The sequence below is a fragment of the Centrocercus urophasianus genome, unplaced genomic scaffold, assembly GCF_019232065.1.
Source record: "Centrocercus urophasianus isolate 14NV4802_14NV808 unplaced genomic scaffold, USGS_Curo_1.0 seq_29, whole genome shotgun sequence".
Taxonomy (NCBI): Eukaryota; Metazoa; Chordata; class Aves; order Galliformes; family Phasianidae; genus Centrocercus; species Centrocercus urophasianus.
Window position 1 is genome coordinate 9,205,234 of NW_024884855.1, and position 17,811 is coordinate 9,223,044.

Consider the following 17,811-nt stretch of genomic DNA (forward strand, 5'->3'; position numbering starts at 1 on the left):
AGGTAAAGTGCAGAGACTTGATATGTTTAATCATTAAATGCTTCTTGGTTATGTTATGAGGAAAAAATTGTGGTTCCTTTTGCCCAGAGGGCTGCAGATGGCTTATACTGAAATAGCCACCAGATGTCAGTGTTAGAATGCCTTTGTGCTGCCTGATGTTCTCCTCTCTCTGCAGGACCACTTGTCTTATTTCCATTTTGTTGGTCGGATAATGGGTTTGGCTGTGTTCCATGGACACTATATCAATGGGGGGTTCACGGTGCCCTTTTATAAACAGCTCCTGGGGAAACCCATTCAGCTCTCTGATCTGGAATCTGTTGACCCAGAACTGCACAAAAGTTTAGTCTGGATTCTGTAAGTACTGTATTTGTAAGTTGTCTTGCTGTGGAGAAGATCGTGCTTTACAGAAAATAGAAGCGTCAGTAGTGGGGGAGATGGGTACAGGATTCCTGAGTAACCATTTCTGTGTCAAAAAGCTCAAGGTATTTGAGGAAAAAATGCTCATGCGAGCTGTGTTAGGCCTCCTTGTAGTAAATTAGGTTCTAATTTCAGTGTTGCATGAGTGTGGTAGAATACTACAGTATCAAAATCCTCAGAACTCTCCTGAGTTTGGAAGTACAACCTTTGGCCATAAGAAAACGTGGATTTAAAATTAAAAAAAAGAAGGGAAACTAATTTTGATTAAAAAGAAAATAAATTGAATTAATTTGAACTTTGTACTTGTACAATTTAGAACAAAATCCATCATCACTAGGTGTAGCTTTGGGATTCTTTAGCATTGCTTTGCACTGTCACTTTTTCATAAAGACTGTTTTAAATTTATGTTTAAAGCTATTGGTGTGTTATTGAAAATAAAATAATTGATTTCTTCTGTGCTTCACTGAGTACATGACAGCAAATGGGATCATTGTGTGTGTGTTTAGGGTTTAGTTACTTATTCATTATCCCAAATACTGCTACAGTCGTAGTGGGGAGAACGACACCTCTGATGGGCTCTGATGAGCAGGCAATAAGCCATATAGAAATCAGTGGTTGTGGCAGCTTCCTCTGGTGGTGTGGAATGCAGGTTGATGGTTCCTGGGTTTATCCTGAAGACTGTGTTCAAATAACGAGCTGCCAGCATCGCCCCTGCAAGTGATCAGAAATACAAAGTTTCCCTTCTGTCTTTCATTTGTTAGAGAGAACGATATCACCCCGGTTCTGGACCACACTTTCTGTGTGGAACACAATGCTTTCGGAAGGATTTTACAGCACGAGCTCAAACCAAACGGCAGGAACATTCCAGTGACAGAAGAGAACAAGAAAGAATATGTCAGGTATTGCAGAACAAACACATATCCTGCAGTGACAGGAAGGCAGCGAAGGCATTGCTTTTTTTATATGGTGGAACTGATGATATTGGGTATTTCAGAGGGAGATACCTGAGTCATAAACGACCTGCTCTCATGCCACCTAACATAGGAGAGCCTGGGAAGAAGCTGTAAATTGTACTTTGTGTTGTCTGTTAATGGTGTAATAATTAAATGCTGATAGCAAAAGGAATTATTAATAACTTCTTTCATACAACAAACTGTCTTTTAAAACTTGCTCTGTAAACTTTTCCAGCCTTGCTCTAAAAAGCCCAGTCTTATCCAGCTTATCACCCTGACTTTTTTCCTCCCCCAGGCTGTATGTGAACTGGCGATTTATGAGGGGCATAGAAGCACAGTTCTTGGCTCTGCAGAAAGGTTTTAACGAACTCATTCCCCAACATCTCCTCAAGCCTTTTGACCAGAAGGAACTTGAGGTACGCATTTTATCCGCTTGGAATATCAGTTCCTAACTCGTATGTTCCGTGCCCAAGCACTGATTGGAAAATAAGTAACAACACCATTTATCACCATTTATTTACCAGAAGGCTGTGCATTTGTTTAACCAAACGCTTTCTGTTTTATTCTAGACTTGCTTTGGGTTAATGTTAGTGAGAGGACTGCTTGAACAGGGAAGACAAATACACCGTGTTGTGTAAGCAGGCATAATGCTCAAAGCAGGTGGTCTGGGCAGAGACAGGGAGCATTGCAAGCCTGAAGAGCTGCTGGCAAGACCTAACCTGTTGTTTGCCCCACTGCTTGTTTTCTTCAGTGACTGTTTTAATACGTCTGTTTCTATAGACACAGAAGTCATGGTTTACAGCAGCTAAAGTAGAAGTGAGAGAGCACACAGAAAATTAATTTGTCTTTGTGATTAATCCTGAGCTGTAGAGTTCTACACCATTTTTCTTCCTACTTTTTGTGTATTATTTTAAAGAAGGCAGTAGACTGTTTGAGGTACTGGAAGAAATAGTTCAATGGTAGTAGTTTGTGCACACAATTGTTCAGGTGAAGTTACTGTGTTCCATGAGTTAGTTGTTTGAAAAGGCAGATTGTAAATCCAATTAATATTTCAATACTGTCCAAATTAGGATGGTCACAACTGCCCTGATACTGTAAATTAGTCTAAGTGGGTACCATCGTGGTGGCACAAAAAGCTGCTAAATGGCAGCTCTTAGAATGAAATACTCACTGTGGAATATTATGGGAAATTTAGAATATGACACACATTTTGTTTTGAGTGATGATGTCTCCCGTATGCCATTTGTTTGTCGTTGCCAGGGTAGCTGGTTAGATTCACGGCCAATAATGACTTCCTCTTTCAATATTTTGCAACCTGGTTTCATCTGGAAAAGAGATTGAAGCAATCCGTCTGGTCTGTGTCAGACACTCTCATAAACAACATCAAAAAACAGCTGCAAAGTTTTTGTAGTGAGTGGTCAGCTGTGGACAACGGACCAATTAGGATGTAACCATAAGCTGAGAAGCACTTCCCTGTAGTGGGTTATTAGCAGCTCTAGGACAAAGACAGATCAGGAAAACGGTGTCTGTGTCAACTCAGTGTCAACTCAGACTTCATCCAAGTCTGTGCTGTATCCTCATGAAGATATACTGTACTTTTCAGGTAGCTAGATTTAAAAAGCAGGTCTTGAATGGGCATTTGACTCTGACTTCTGAAAATTCCAGTTCTGGTGTAATCCTGGGCTTCAGTTTCATTGCAGATTAACTGGGGAGATTTACTTCCTGTTCTAAACTGTTTTGGAGCTTTACTGTGTACCAGGAAGGTGGCTCGAGTGCATAAAGAATGCTGGGCTTTGTGAAATGACTCCATGTATGTTTTCATAGCTACAAACCTGAAATGACTTTGAACGTTAAAGCATTTTCTAATGCATTAACAGCTAATCATAGGAGGCCTGGATAAGATAGACCTGAATGACTGGAAGTCAAACACACGTCTGAAGCACTGCATGGCAGATAGCAATATTGTGAAGTGGTTCTGGCAAGCGGTGGAAACATTTGATGAAGAAAGAAGGGCAAGGCTTTTGCAGTTTGTGACGGGTTCGACGCGTGTCCCACTTCAAGGTTTCAAGGCTTTACAAGGTGACTGGTGTGGAGGCTGAGTTAACATGCAGTGGGAGGAAGATGGTGTGGAATTTGCTGGGCCCTTCTGGAATATCAGCATGTTGCTGGATAGCTCGATCACTTGCAAACTTTTCATCCCAAGAGCAGTTCTGCATTTATCAGTGGCTGCTGGTGACCGCTTTAGTTGTTGCTGACAAGTCATGCAAGCTGAGCAGTCTGTCCTCATGTAGCACTTAGGCTGGTGTCAATACTGGCTTATCAGTCTCTTACAGTTCTGTGGACTGGCATTAGTATCACTGCATGAAAGCATGTACATGATTATAGAGCAGCCTGAACAATTCTTTTTCATGAGAAGTGTATTCCCATTGATGGTTGGCAACAGACCATCAGGCTTTAAAGCAACTTCCTGAAAGTTGCACTTCTTGTCGTCAGAAAAGGTAGCAGTGTCCCAGACTGTTGTAAGCTGACAGCAGACTGATCTTTTCAAATACAGAGTTCTGTTTTGCAAGGAAAGTCTTCTTACTTCTGAGCCTTTTCGTTTTTGAAAGTATGACTATGTGAAGTTTAACTGCTTTCCAAAATACTGGGCTGCAAGTTTGTTGTCATTAAGAGACCCATCATTTCTGTTATCTCTTCACCAGCTGCAAGTCTGACCCACAGGCTTTGCCCATAGCATACTCATATCTGCATCTGGAACTGTAATTTTCTCTTGCCTTTTTATAAATAGCAACATATGTGTGCACTAATGCTGTTTTGTTGAAGTGCATTAACTAGAATGTCTGTTTGTAAGGTTCTACAGGCGCTGCAGGACCCAGATTGTTTACCATCCATTTAATAGATGCAAACACAGACAACCTTCCAAAAGCCCACACTTGGTAAGATGAAACGTTTCTGCTTTGTCTTAAAAGAAGCCATCTCAGTCCTGGCTATGGATAAATCTGTGTGATGTGCTTAGATGAATCCAAGTCTGTTCTGCTAGCTTGGAAATACCTGTACTCTGCAGCCTGCAAAATAATTGACTTAAGTTCTTATTGCTTGATTTATGTCTTCTATACCATCTGTGGTTTTTCTCTGCCCCAGAATTGATTATTCTGAATAGTGAGATGTTAATTTCCACGTATTTCAGCAAAAGTATTCACTGATAAATTGCTCATAGCAATGAATCTTCATTCGGGATTAGAAAGAGTAGTTTTCAGATGTAAAATGTAAGAAAAGAATGCTATTTGATACAGAACTGAGCTCTCGTATGGAAGCCTCACTCTATCAGGGAAAGGAAACCATTTGACTAGAAGCACAGGCTGTCTTCAGGCAGAGCAAGGAGCAGGCCTGCCTGGTGTCTTGCTTTCTATGCAGCCTCCTGCATCTCCTCCTCCCAGACCCAAGTAAGAGATTCCTGCTGCAGCAGTACAGTTATTTCTTTGATGTTCCTCCTTTGGCCATTGAAGGGGCTGAGGCTTTGATGTTGATTTTACAAACGCTATCTTTCTGTAGCTAATCTGGGGTTTGTATGTGAGGGTTTTTGTTTTTTTGTTTGTTTTTTATTGCAGTAGATGTGTTAGATTCATGACCTGCAATGTGTTGCTACTTTATCCCCAGCTTTAACCGGATTGACATTCCGCCTTATGAGTCATATGAGAAGCTTTACGAGAAGCTGTTGACAGCTGTGGAAGAGACATGTGGGTTTGCTGTGGAGTGAAAAAGCAACCAAAGGAAACAGATGCTAGCTCATGGACCACCAAATCAAAAGCTAGAAGAAGCTTGCTGTGACCTTCCTGCTAAGCTGTCTGAAGCACCGGAACTCTGGACAACTTGGAGATGGGTTGTTTCCCTTCCACTCTCGGTGGATGATGGTGGGGGCAGGGGCTTTTGTTGGTGGTTTCCAACTCTTTTTCTCCTTTGTTACAATAAGCCCTTCCCTCTTCTTCCATCCCCCATAAAATGAAATGCAGCCAAGTCCAGCATTTGGCTTTGGATACACAGGATATTCTGCTAGATTTGTAACACATATTGTGATAGGGTCGATGCCCTGTGGGTTTTGGTTTTTTTAATAGGAGAGTCGCAGTGTAATTCAGAATGAGCTTGATTTGCTGAGGACATGCAGATGGTTCGGTGTGCCTGGTTTGTCTAAAATCAAGCTTGAACCCCCTAGAGTCCAATGGGTGCAGAGTGTCTGACTGGCACAAGAATTTGCATTGCACATTCTGAACACCTGATTAAAAAGCGAACTTCTAGCAGAAATTACCTCCATATGAGCATTTAACTGAAAGGCAAAGAAATTCAAGTTCTGCCTTAGCAGGAAGCTCCCAGTGGAAGCTGTGGCTTACCTTGAGAAAAGCAAAAGAATTGGGGACAGCTCAAATGGTATTGTATGATTTCTTTTTGGTTGTCCTGGCTGAAACCTAATTGTTTTGCACATGAAAGCAGTTATTTCCTCCTGCAGAATTACTTTCCGTAGTTTGCTCAGATATAATTACCTTGCAGAGAAGCTTTGTGAGGAGGAGACAGAGGACAAAATTTATTCAATTTCAAAGCTGTGATTTCTGTGCCACTGTTTTACCTGAAACGTTTTTGTGACTTCATATTGGAAGACTCAAAGTGGAAACGGCCGAACGCTCAGTCAACAGAGCTGACTTCTGTTCTGAAGTTCTTGGCCTTGTGAAAGGTTTGTTTGGAGGCTGTGGTAAAAGGGTAACTATACAGTGAATACATTTTAAATGTTATGGAAAGCTATTGAAAGGATTTACGACTTCAGTTCTGTAAGGATCAGAATTTCCCCAGAGAGCCATAGGAGGCTATTTTTTCAAATACCTGAAACTAATATTCAAAGGTTGGTTCTCTAACACATGGCTAAGATAACTTCCCGAGGGAAACAAAAGCAAATCAAATACCTGAATCACTAACATTTTTTCCAGTTTGCACTCCGAGATGAGACAGTATTTTAACAAATAACACGGCTTCAGAAGGACCCAGTTATCTGTCAAACATGTCTAAACTTCAGTAAAGCAGGCTTGCTTGTATAGGATTTTTTTTTCTTTGGCAAGCCTGATTTTTAGAGAAATTCATTACTGAAACATTTAACAATGTTTTTGTTTATGGAATAGTGCATTGAAATTCAGCTGTGGGTAAGAGATTGTTCTTAGAAGATGTCTACTGGAATACTTCTATTTTGTCTTTTTAAAATTGAATTTGATAATAGCTTTAAACTGTGCTAGGACAGAAAGTAGACACTCGTCAAAAATTCTGGCATCGTTCTCAGTTTTGTTTGTTTGTTTCCATTGACCATCATTCTTGTGATTTGTGGGTGGGAGTGAGGATTGCATTGGAGGTGTAAAGTTGTACCATAGTGTGAGATTTGCACAGGGTCGCTCCGGGCGCTCATCCAGCGAGGCTGTACAGGACAGAGGATGTTTACACCCGTGCTCTTGTTGCAAATGGGGACCAGTTTCTGCAGTACTGATTGTTGGGACACGAGTGAAATACTGTGTGTGTTTTGCAGAAGAGAAGGGAAGTAGAAGTGTCTGTAGATGAACGTCTGTGCAGTCTTGGGCTGAGCAGCAGAATCCCCGTGGCCCTGGCTTTTCAAAATGGCTGTGAAGTCGTACCTGTCCATAGAGTGTATTTAATCCTTTCAGTGCATTTGGATGTGCAATAAACCAGTCAGATAGGAAAAACACAACGTGGATTATTGCCCAAAAGCTTTGCATGGAGTCTCATGTGGATTTATCACTAAAAGAGTTGAAAAAACAGATGCTGAAGCCCACCACTAACAGAAATCCTATCACGCAAGCTCTAAAACTGGCTTGGTAAAAACCAAGTGAGGTGCAGGTAAAGGCCCTTGATTTGGAAATCTGTAGGTCAAGTAGCTTTATGTCAGCGACACAGTTGACATATGATAGTTCCTAATGTCTTTCCTAGGTCAGTGTTTTATTGAATGCACAAAATAAGAATAGGCAAGGATTGTTGTTTGCTGTGTTTAAAAGCCCTCGTCAAGGTACCTCCTACTTGCTGACAGTAATGAGAATAGGGCACCGTCTTTGTAATTGTTTTAGTTCTTCTTTATGCAGCTTCACCACCTCTCCCATCGTGTTGTCTTCGCAACTTCGTGCCACTTCAGTGATGATAAAGACCTTTTGTTTGTGTTGTTCTGTACATGCGTTTGAGGCAGGCCTTAAAGCTGGATGGATGGATGGTGGATGGGTGGAGGAAATAAAGAAGCAAGGCAGTGTGGGTTTTAAGCGATGATTTCTTCTTCCAGTGGCTGGTTTCAAGGCCAGGGAAGGATGAAACGCAAACAAGAGTTTGCATGGCTCAAGCTGTTGACTCTATGAGGTCTTGGAGGCTGTTCTTATAACCTCAGCTGTCTGAATCTGTGAGTGTGTTCATTCCCACTTGGTCTGCCAGCACTTGAACTGGTTGCTACTCCTCAAAACTTGCCCAAAGAATAACATGAAGTCCGGTGTTCGTTCAGTCATTCCACGTTCCACCTTGTGCACACACGCGTCTTGGATCAGACCTGAAGGAAATACAAGGGACGATGTGTCCTTCGTTCCTGTCCTAAAGGCAAACCTAAAAGCTGGTCCGTTGGCACAGACCTTCAGTGCTTGCCCTGATACTGCTCATCAGCCTATACTATATGCTCAGGGATGTAGGAAACCACCACTTTGCTCGTGCTTTAAATCGGGAAGAAATGAGGCTGTTGTATGAATGTTGGCATTAACTTGGGCATTATGTGAGACAGGACCCTGCTTCAGAAAGGCTGCTTGAAGCTCCAGGGGGTGAAATCAACGTTTGCTCAGCAGTATGTACTTTGTTCAAGTTGAGGTGGTTGTGAAATCCAATAGGTTTTGTAAATTAGTGATCTGGCCACCAGGGCCCTCTGTAGCTCAGGTTCAGGGCCGCGTGGCACAGCAAGTTCCCAGAAACACAGTATGGATCTGTTTTTAATTTGTTGATTTTTGTTCCTCGACCACTTTATAATGTATTTTTTTAATTTATTATTTTGTAATGTCATGTTTAAGTATTGCTGCTATCCTTGTTATTCTTCCCACTGTTTTTATTGCAGATTTATTTTGTGAAAGTTGTACACTAATGTTTCATTTTATGTCTAAATCAAAGTATTTAAAGAAATACCAGTTCTATTTAATGTGGTTATGGAACCAGCTGGAATAAACAGTGATTGTATAGTAGGCTGGACCCAGGAGGTCATGTTCATTTTTGTTACATATGCAATAAACTCACAACTTTAAACACTTGGTATCCACTGCTTCGTTAACGTATTTATGGAAGCCACAGGGAACTGATACCCTCATCATGAAATGTGAGGGAGCTCAGCAGGAGATGAGGATGGGGGACGGAGTCACGGTGTTGGAGGAGGCAACAACAAGAAACTCCGTAGGGTTAATAAATAATCCTGTTTGTTTTACAGACCCGGAGTGCAGCGCGATGAGGCTTTGCTGCTGTTGGCAGCGACCAGACTTGTGACCGTGAGCATCAGCGTTGTCTGACAGAGCTGCCTCATCCTGTGCTGAGTTCAGGTACCTGCAGTGGGGAGCTGGGGTGGCTCAGTGGACAAGCTGTGAGAAGGCAGCTGATTTCACAGCTTACATAGATGGCTCAGCTAAAACTCGTCCTTTCAAGAGAGTGTGTTCATCTTATTCCTTCTCTGACTGTTTACCAGCCTTCAGCCATTTCTCCTCTTTTATGTTCTGCTACTTTTCCAAAATTTCAGTTTTCAGGGGGGAAAAAAAAAATATCTCCTCTTTATGAGAGCTGGGGAAAGATTAATTAATGCTGATGAATCTTTGCTTTCCTGTACTTCTGTGAGCGGAGAAACAGTGGTATGAGTCTGCATGCAGACAGCGCTGGCAGTCAGCACGCATGATTCAGTGCTGCAGCACAGCCTTCCCTCCCAAAGCTGAAAGCTGGGGTTTCCTTCATCTGTGTAGATTCTGTTTTTCTCTCTCATGTTTAAAATATATATTCTGTGAGCAACTTCACAGCGTGGCCAAACGCACCATCGCAGTGATTCTCCAGACTGACCTAGCAGTTGGAGAGGGGCTGCTGTAGGACTCTTGCACTCCATCAGCTTTTGGGAAACTGATTAACAAATCACCATTTCTCTTAAGAAATGTTACTGAACTTAAGTAATTCACTCTTTTGCAGAAGCTTGGCAGGTCGATTAAATTCCTCAGGTTAAATTTTCCAGTCTCTGCCTCCTTCTTCAGGATGTACAAAAACAGTCTGTGAGGAGTTCTGGTCTAGGAGTGGCGATCTGTGTTCTGATTTATGATGATGCTCCTGTGTCCTCGGCTCCCCGCCTGCCTGGGGGAAGGCAGCCCCTGCTGTACACTAAGAGATGCTTGACCAAGGTACAGCAGAATGTATTTTAATTGATGAATGCTTTCTGCTGACAAACCTCTTTATATTTTCTGTTGGTGGTTTGCAGTTTGATTCCTAGCTATAAACCCTCCCCATCATTCACTTTTTCAGGCATTTTTTTCACATGTGACTTAGGGTAATGCTAAAATCCTACAGCTTTGCCAACGAACACTTACAGACAAAATCCCTTTAGGTGCGGTGGGGCAGGAAGGGATAATGCCTCTCTTCCTGATTTGGCTGACTTGAAATAACATCAAGCCTAAATGTATAACCCCTGTCTGCAATCTTGCAGTTAGTGGCTGAGTGAATAATGCAAACAGTGCCCACGTGTCCTGCAGATCCCCTTCCAGCCTTAACTGGAGCATTATTTCATGGCTTCGATCCCCCCCCCTGGAGAGCAGGAGACCCTTAACCTGGGACCTGTGCTCTGCTTGACATGAAATGAAAGAAAATCTGCCTGGAGCCCTCGGGGCTGGCTGTGAGATGACAGAAGGGGGGCTGAGACATCAACAGGTTAAGAATGACTTCTTTTTTCCTTCCACCACAACCTGGCTTTTATGGACCGCAGAAGAGGAGTGTTTAAAGGGAGGGTAAGTGTGGCTTTGCAGACAGCTGCTGCAGTGCCCTGCCAAGTCTGTGGAGCTCTGTCCCAGATTCAGAAGCAGCTGGCAAACTGACCGGGGGTTGGGCTGTGCCTGGAAACCGTATGGCTGAGCTGTGGTGGTTCTGGTACAGAGAGGGGATGGAGGGAGACGTTCCTGGAGGACCCAAGGGACCCTGGCATCACTCTTGGTGTTTGGTTGGGTTCTAGAACAAGATCTGCAAGAGAAACCTGGATTTGGTGGTGAGGAGAGAATGAGAAAGCAACGTGAACTTAACCTGGTCTCTTCTACAGAGCTAACCTTGGTCCAAGAAAGCTACAGACATTGGATTGTTCCGGGCAAGTATTTGGTCTGGGAGACTTTGGAGTGGAATGTTAATCGGATGCTGACTAAATGAGTCCAGACAGATGGGACTGACTGAGGACACTGCTCAGAGTCCCCCATAAGGAGCCTAGGGCTCCTTATGCCTTTGCTCTATTGGATTTCAAAGGGGAGATTTAACCCTTCCCTGGGAACCCGTGGATAACAGAGATACTGTCCCCTGATGCAGGGAGCGTGGGCTTGTCTGAAAGTCTGCCTGAACCAACTGGGAACCGTGCTTCCAGAGCACCTGACGTGGGAGGGGAGCCGGGGCTCCGGTTTCCTCCAGCAAAACGGTTCCTCTAACAAATCTGGTGATAGATTATTTTCAGTAGAACTACTGGTGGAAACGCAACGACAAGAAGCACGTTCATCAAAAGGCTCAGAGTGAGTTCAGTGATCAGAGCCACCCCGCTTTTATCCTTTATTGCTATAACCAGTGTCTTAGCAACCTCACCCGGGTAGCAACGACGTGTCACAGCCCTCAGCAAAAGGGCTGAGCCACCGAACCACAACAGAGGAAAAAGCATCCGCATCTCTGCCCCGTGGGCACCCACCTCTCACAGACCACAGTCATCCTCTCCGGAGCCCCCCGGGGGTGGGACGGGGGCTGGTGGCTGTGCAGAGGAGCCCCGCTGGGCAGCCCGGTGGTGTCTCTGCAGGTACTCACTGTAGTTCTTGGAGAGCAGTGTGTAGAGGAAGGGGTTGACGCAGCTGTTGCTGTAGGCCAAGCAGGTCACCAGGAAGTTGATGGGGACGACGGTGGAGCTGCCCCGCTCCCCACGCTCGTGCCAGTAGAGGCTGAAGAGCTGCCACAGCCAGAAGGGAACAAAGCAAGCCCAGTAGGCGAGCACGATGCTGAAGATCATGTACAGCACCTTCTGCTTGGGACAGTGGCTGGCGTGCTTGGCGTGAGCAACAAGAGCCCTCTGGGACCTCCAGTAGGTCCTGGCCAGCTTGGCGTACACGCAGCAGATGGTGACGCCCGGGGCGAGGATGCAGGTGTTGAAGAGGACAGTGAGGTACACCTTGTAAGGCCCCATCCGCCACGTGGGGTGGCACATACGCTTGGTCACCCCGTGGCGGTGGCTGGTGCGCAGGTCGATGAGGATCATGCTGGGCAGGGCAAGGAGGAAGGCCACCAGCCATGCCAGGAAGGCGAGCGCCCGCCGACGGTCCCTTGATCCACGCAGCGTGGCCAGAGGGCGGGCGACGGCCAGGTAGCGCTCAGTGCTCATGATGGTCAGGATGAAGATGCTGGCGTGCATGGTGAGGAGGTCGAGGCTGAAGAGGATCCTGCAGCCCAGGTCTCCGAAGTACCAATCCCGCACGAAGTAGGTGCACACCACGAAAGGGATGGTGGACAGGTAGAGGAGGTCGGCCAGGGCCAAGTTGATGATGTAAACGTACATGGAGCCGCTGCGCCTCATGGAGACGGTGGTGACCACCAGCGTGTAGATGTTCCCTGCCGTGCCCACCACGCACATGGTGCCCAGGATGCAGCCCAGGAAGGAGGTGGCCAGGAGGTCGCCAGCACTATCGGACGTGATGTTGAGTGAGGTGCTGCCATTCTTTGGGTAGCACGGCTCCGGGGTGCATGCGCCCGGCTCCATCCTCACTGCCCCTCTTGCAGCTGGGATGGGACCTCACCAACAGCCACCCCTGAGGTCACCGCCCTGGAGGGAATCCCAAACTGCAGAACAGCAGCTCCTGGTCGTGTTGTCCCAGTTGCAGCACCGCAGCAGTGGTAGCGCTCAGCTTCAATGTGTGGCTCTCTGTTGCACAGCCTGGAAAAGCCATCCTCCATGCACCCGCCTTCCTGCGGCCGAGGGAGGGCCGAGGCAGGAGTGGAGGTGGGATTTGTCCCTCTGCCCTCAGCGGGGTGGAACACGGCGGCTGCTCCCACTGCCACCCACTGGGATGCTGGCACAGCTCCTCACTGGGAGGGAATTGGGAAAAAAACACTGATTTCTTCATGTCAGAAACTTTTCTCCCTCTTAGAGGATGGGAAGGAGAAAAGAGTGAACAGAGCATCACCTCAACCCCTCCCAGAGCTGATGGCAGTGGGAACCTTGCGCTGGCACCCACCCCTGTGGGACCTCCCTTCCCTGTAGCTCCAGCATTAAGGCAGAAGCAAAAAAGCTGCTTTGAGCAGAGACAAAATGAGTGACGCTGCCAGGAAAATGCAGCAGGCTCCTCTGGAGTCACATTAGAAACTCCTGCATCCTTCCAGGTCTGTGCTGCCAGCTATGCACCCAGGCTGGTTAACTTTGTGCTATGGGTTGCACAGAGCAAAAGGGCTCTCCATGGGGCCACGCTCCTTGCAAGAAGGCATTGGGTATCAAAGGGAAATCAGCACTGCCGGAATGCTCACAGTGTCCTCCTGCCCCCAGAGCTGCTCCGTCCCCTGGGTACAAAAAGCACAGGGATGGGATAAGCGAGAGAGGTGCAGGATTGGGGGGGTTAGGAGTGTGTTGGTTTGGGGGGGGAGGACTAGGTGGGATTCTAAAGTGGGGTAATGTGGGAGTGCTGAGGGCTGGAGAGTGCTTGGGAGCACTGTGGTAGTGCTGGAAACAAGAAGGGGGGAGGAGGGAGGCTAAAATGGGTCTAGATTAGGAGGAAAAAAGTCTTGAAAAGGCTCTAAATCAAGGGGGAGGAAATCCTAGAAAGGGTCTAAATCTGGGAGAGCGAAGGAAATCCTGGAAGGGTTCTAATTGGAATGGTGTGACGAGAGAGATGTCCTGCAAAGTCTCAGAAATGGGGGGAGAAGGGGAATCCCAGAGAGACCTGAATGGGGCAGGGGGGCTTGGGACTGCAGCCTCACTTGGCAGGTCACCCCCACAAGGGACACGGGACCTCCATGAGGGACTTGGTGCCCCCCTACATCAGGGCATCTCCGAGCATTTCACGGGACGTTCCTCCCTCCAGAGTTTATGGGTCCCCATACAGATCACAGCCCTCCCGACGGTGCGTTCTATAGGGTTTTCCGCAAGCCGGCGCCCCGCCGGGCACCACGTGCGCTCCCGTTAGCCCCGCCCCTCCGCGTTGCCCCCGCCCCTCCGCATTGGCCCCGCCCCCTCCCACCTCCACGCAGCGCCCGGATGGGGGCGGAGCGCTGCTGCCCGGAGGACCGCCCCCCGCGCACTCTATGGTACGTTCTCCGCGACGGGACCGCCGGGTCCGCCCTTCTGTCCCTCTCCTCTCACCCCCTTCCCCAGTTCCCGCCGCTCCACTCTATGGTGCGGGGCGGGGCGGTCACGTGCCGCGCGCAGGCCGGAAGGAGCGGGGCAGCGGCGGCTAAATGGAGCGGGGCCGGCGGGAGGGTGGCGGCCCGGTGAGTAGCGCCCGAGGGAGCGCTCGTGCGGGGCGCCCCGGGAGGCGGCAGAGCGGCGGCGGGCCGGGCGGAGAGGGCTTGTGGCTGCCTCGGCCTCGGCTCCTCGCAGCCTCCGCCGCGCCGGGGCCGTGCTCGGCGCTGCGTGCCCGCTGGGCTGCGGCCCTGTCCCGGGCCCTGTTCCCCGGGCCGGGTTCGGCGCCTCTCCCGTCCCTCCGTGCGGTCGTGAGGACGGCTGTGAGAGGGGAACCCGACCTCCTCAAGGCGGTGTCGCTGAGACCTTTTTGCCCCCGTGCTCTGCGGTCGCGGTGCCGGCCCAGCTCGCAGACGCGCAGTGCTGCTGTGATGGGGGGCTCTGGAGCCGCGCTTCTATGGGGCGGCTGGGGGGAGGCTGGAGGTCCTGGAGGAAGCACGAGTGGGCCCGGCAGGTTGACCCGTGGCTGTGTGGCTGAGCCTCGGCTGCTTCTGCGTGGCTGCTGGCAGCAGCTGCTCCCACTCAGAAACTCAGCCGTGTGCTTCGCAGTTTGCATTCCGTTGTGACCAGAAGCATCATCGTCTTTGTGTCCTCCGACAACTTATCTGGGATCTCACTGAAGTGCTTTCATACTGGGAGCAGAACGCACGTGGAGCGTGGAGTCCAGCTGTCCCCATTCTCTTCAGCTCCCCAGTGCTTGCCAGGCAGCGCTCAGCCCCTCTGTGAAGCGTTGTTGTGCAGCCCCTGCTTTGGGGCTGATGGTGTTTTGCATTAAAAAAGCTGATATGGTGCTGCCGTGCACCTGTACTTCTGTTACAACTGCAGTCTCTTCTTGCGTTTGTTTTGAAGCGTGCTGAGTGCTGTGCCACGATCTTGAAGGCAATAGCAGCTTGGCTCCGTCTGTTGGAGCAACTGCAGGAGGTTCCTAACAACAGCAGCGTGAGATGGGCACCCAGACCAGGGCTGGGTTACAGTGTGCTCCTCCTGCTGCTGGGGAGCACAGAGGGAGGTGTGCACTGCCTGCAGCCTGCTGGGGAGAGAGGGGCTGTGTGAGACCATTGCTCTGTGCATGTGAGTCTGCAGTGGTTCCTGGTGTGTTCCTGCACAGCACTGTGCTGTAACAATGCACAGTGCAAACTGTATGGTGAGCCCCGTGTGTGCATTTACCGTTCTCACCTGGCCTCCTCATTTCTAGGGCAGATGCTGCACAAAGCTCTGTTGCCCCTCCTCAAGCCTGTTGTTACAGTGAACATCTTAATAGGCATCATGTGCTGGGTGTCTGCGTAGTGGCTAATAAATGGTCATCACGATGGGAGCTTGTGCCTGGTCTCCTGGGGCTGGAAGGAGGCTCCCCCACTTCCTGCAGCATTGCAGCAGCATTCAATGCTGTTTCAGTAACAGGCTCCCCTCTGCCTTTTACTTTCCCTTCCTCAAGCGCTTTCCTGTCAGCCTGCCTGCAGGCATCCTTCTTGGGCAGCTGTCCCCAGCACAGCGGCTGGGCCGGGCTCTGCTGATGACTAGGTATGTTTTGGTTTACAACAAGGTGCTGGCAGTCTGTTGCAGCTGCCCCAGAACTCCATATTCCACTGCAGGCCGATGCTTTGTCTGCTGGGAATGCAGTGGGTGTTGCTGCCAGCAGTGTGGAGCCAGCACCGCCTCTGACAGCTGGGCTCTTAGCGGTGTGCCTCGTGCTTTGAAGTGGGTCACAAATTGCTAAAAAGTCCCGTGGCAAAACTAGGCGGAGTGCATCTTCAGCACAGCTGGGGAGAGGCAGGAAGTGTGACTGGGGGCTAATTAGCAACACCTGAGCAGCACAGGCCCCAGTGAGAGGGAAGCAGAGCCCTCTGGGTGCTGCCAGTTGCTGCTGGAGGAGGCTCCCATTCGTCCATTCATTTGCAGTGGGTGCCTTTGGGTTTGTTTTTTGGGAGCCGTAGTGAGTGGTTTGCTGGAGCAGTGTGGGCAGGTTGGCTCAGCTGTGGTGTCAGTGCTTGCTAGAGCCACATTCTTTTTGGGACGGTCAGAGCTACACCACTAGTTCTTCGTGTCAGGAGCTTGATTTTTTGCACGTGGGTTCGGTCTGGGGATAAAAGTTAAGTCTGTGTTTTAGCGTATTTGAATTCAGGCGTTGGCCCCTGTTCCTAAAGGAAAGGCTCTGATAGCCTCAGTAGTCTGTATGCACGCTGGAGCTTTGTGCACAACACGCCTTGGTCGATGGATAGATGTGTTTTGAGCTGCTCTGTGTGATACCAACTGCTCTCAGCAGGATCTCTTCCCGCTGTGGCCAGCAGCAAGAAGCGTGCAGCTGATTTAGGACACCAGCAGCAGCCCAGAAGAGAAGTTCATTGCTGTTCTCCTGTGGCAGTTCCTGCACTGGGATGCAGGGAGAGGAGGGGCACTTAGCATCCTGGAAGCTGGAGTGGGTTCTGCTCTCCGAAGCGTGGAGATGGCAGCTGTGTCTCACTGGTGGACATCATTGTGCCCCCGCTGCTTTCCTGTCACTTGTACAGAACCTCAAGTTTAGTTTGGAAACAACTCGAGAGCGATGTCGTTTCCTCAGAGCTGGTGCTGAAGAGCTTATGGTGAATTCAAATTTGTACTGATTCTCAGGAAAGCTGAATTGCTGAGGAGTAGGAAATGCTGCTGCTGAGTGACGCCGTTTTCCTGATTAGCAGCGCTGCTGTGGTTCCCTGCTGTGTTACAGAGGCACTGAAAGGACCCGATAGAGCTGGGCTGAAAGCAAAGTGGCCGAGCTGAAATAAACCCAGGGGTGTTTGTTGGTGTCAGCATGCTGGGCTCCTGGCTGACCTCCATGCGAGTGCTCAGAAAAGGGCACTGCTGTAGTAAATAAGGTGTGAGCTGTGAGGCTGTTCCTTTCAGAAGCCCCCAGTCCTGGGATGTTTGATACCTGCAGAAGGATGGCTGGAGGTGAGCATCCAAGTCGATGCACCACCATGGAGCCTGTGGTGGTTTTGAAGCCCTCTGGCTGCTCCCACAGCTCAGGGTGCCTCGGTGCCTTGCAGCCCCCTGCTCTGTGCTGCTCAGTCCCTCGTTACTCATGGAGCAGCTCTGAACCCTTTGAATTCTCTGCTTGCAATAGAAAACCAGGCTGGGCTGGGAACCTGAAGGCGTGCGACCCGGCTGCTGAGAGTTGCACTTCACTTTCTTTCTTATCTTATAGCTTTTAAAGGTGACATTTGGATTTCCTTAAAAAAGAAAAGAGAAAAGAAAAGCACTACTGAGGATCTGGAGAGGAAATGCTGCATCCTTTCTCCCGCAGCGCTCTGTGAGGTATAAGTAGCAGAGAACACAGAGCAGAGAAGCGCTCTCACATGCATCCCAGGGCACAGAGGTTGCTAATTTTGTTCTTTAGTGCGTGGCCCCATAGGCTGATAGGGAGGAGGAGGAGGCAGTGCCATCACCACCAGCTGGGCACACACGGGTGCATGTCACGCCTGCACAGTGTGTCTTTTTCAGATACCAGCACCTCAGTAATGATGCTGCTCAGAGGGAAGGGCCTTTGGTTGGCATATGTGGGAGGTCAAGGCTTAAAGAAAGAATTGAAACTTGTTGTGGAAGTGACAGAGCTGCAGTTCACGTGGTGCTTTGTGCTCTGTCCCCACTCTCTGACCATAAAGACGTAACAATGTGGTTCTTTAAAGCGATGGCTTGGGAGATGTGAGCCTGAGATGTTGGTTCCGTGCAAGTGCTGCCATTGCAAAGTGTTCTTGGAGCTGC

At 48.7% G+C, this 17,811-nt stretch overlaps 3 protein-coding genes across 10 annotated transcripts in view; 2 read left to right on the forward strand and 1 right to left on the reverse strand.

The window, feature by feature from the left end:
- The window catches only part of SMURF1 (SMAD specific E3 ubiquitin protein ligase 1), a 42,928-nt gene extending 34,248 nt beyond the window's left edge, over positions 1 to 8,680 (forward strand). For 3 of the 5 annotated variants that reach the window (XM_042827912.1, XM_042827915.1, XM_042827913.1), the window contains exons 13-18: positions 176 to 354; positions 1,179 to 1,316; positions 1,666 to 1,786; positions 3,248 to 3,449; positions 4,222 to 4,306; positions 5,028 to 8,680. In XM_042827912.1, the coding sequence (XP_042683846.1) occupies positions 176 to 354; positions 1,179 to 1,316; positions 1,666 to 1,786; positions 3,248 to 3,449; positions 4,222 to 4,306; positions 5,028 to 5,127 (825 nt within the window). In that variant the 3' untranslated portion in view covers positions 5,128 to 8,680. The remainder of the gene's footprint in view (positions 1 to 175; positions 355 to 1,178; positions 1,317 to 1,665; positions 1,787 to 3,247; positions 3,450 to 4,221; positions 4,307 to 5,027) is intronic. The other 2 variants (XM_042827914.1, XM_042827916.1) reach the window with 1 other exon arrangement.
- A 2,651-nt stretch (positions 8,681 to 11,331) lies between these two features.
- Positions 11,332 to 12,384, reverse strand: LOC122165171 (urotensin-2 receptor-like). Its single transcript, XM_042827917.1, has one exon. It carries the CDS (start codon positions 12,382 to 12,384, stop codon positions 11,332 to 11,334), a length of 1,053 nt encoding a protein of 350 aa, XP_042683851.1.
- Positions 12,385 to 14,027: 1,643 nt separating this feature from the next.
- The window catches only part of RNF216 (ring finger protein 216), a 62,842-nt gene continuing 59,058 nt past the window's right edge, over positions 14,028 to 17,811 (forward strand). For 2 of the 4 annotated variants that reach the window (XM_042827908.1, XM_042827911.1), the window contains exon 1: positions 14,051 to 14,105. The gene's annotated coding sequence lies outside the window, so the exon portion shown is untranslated. Of the gene's footprint in view, positions 14,106 to 17,811 lie in introns of all 4 variants that reach the window. The other 2 variants (XM_042827910.1, XM_042827909.1) reach the window with 2 other exon arrangements.

Bases quoted from the DNA above. Each gene is read 5' to 3' on its own strand.
- LOC122165171 (XM_042827917.1), bottom strand. From the start codon at position 12,384: ATGGAGCCGGGCGCATGCACCCCGGAGCCGTGCTACCCAAAGAATGGC.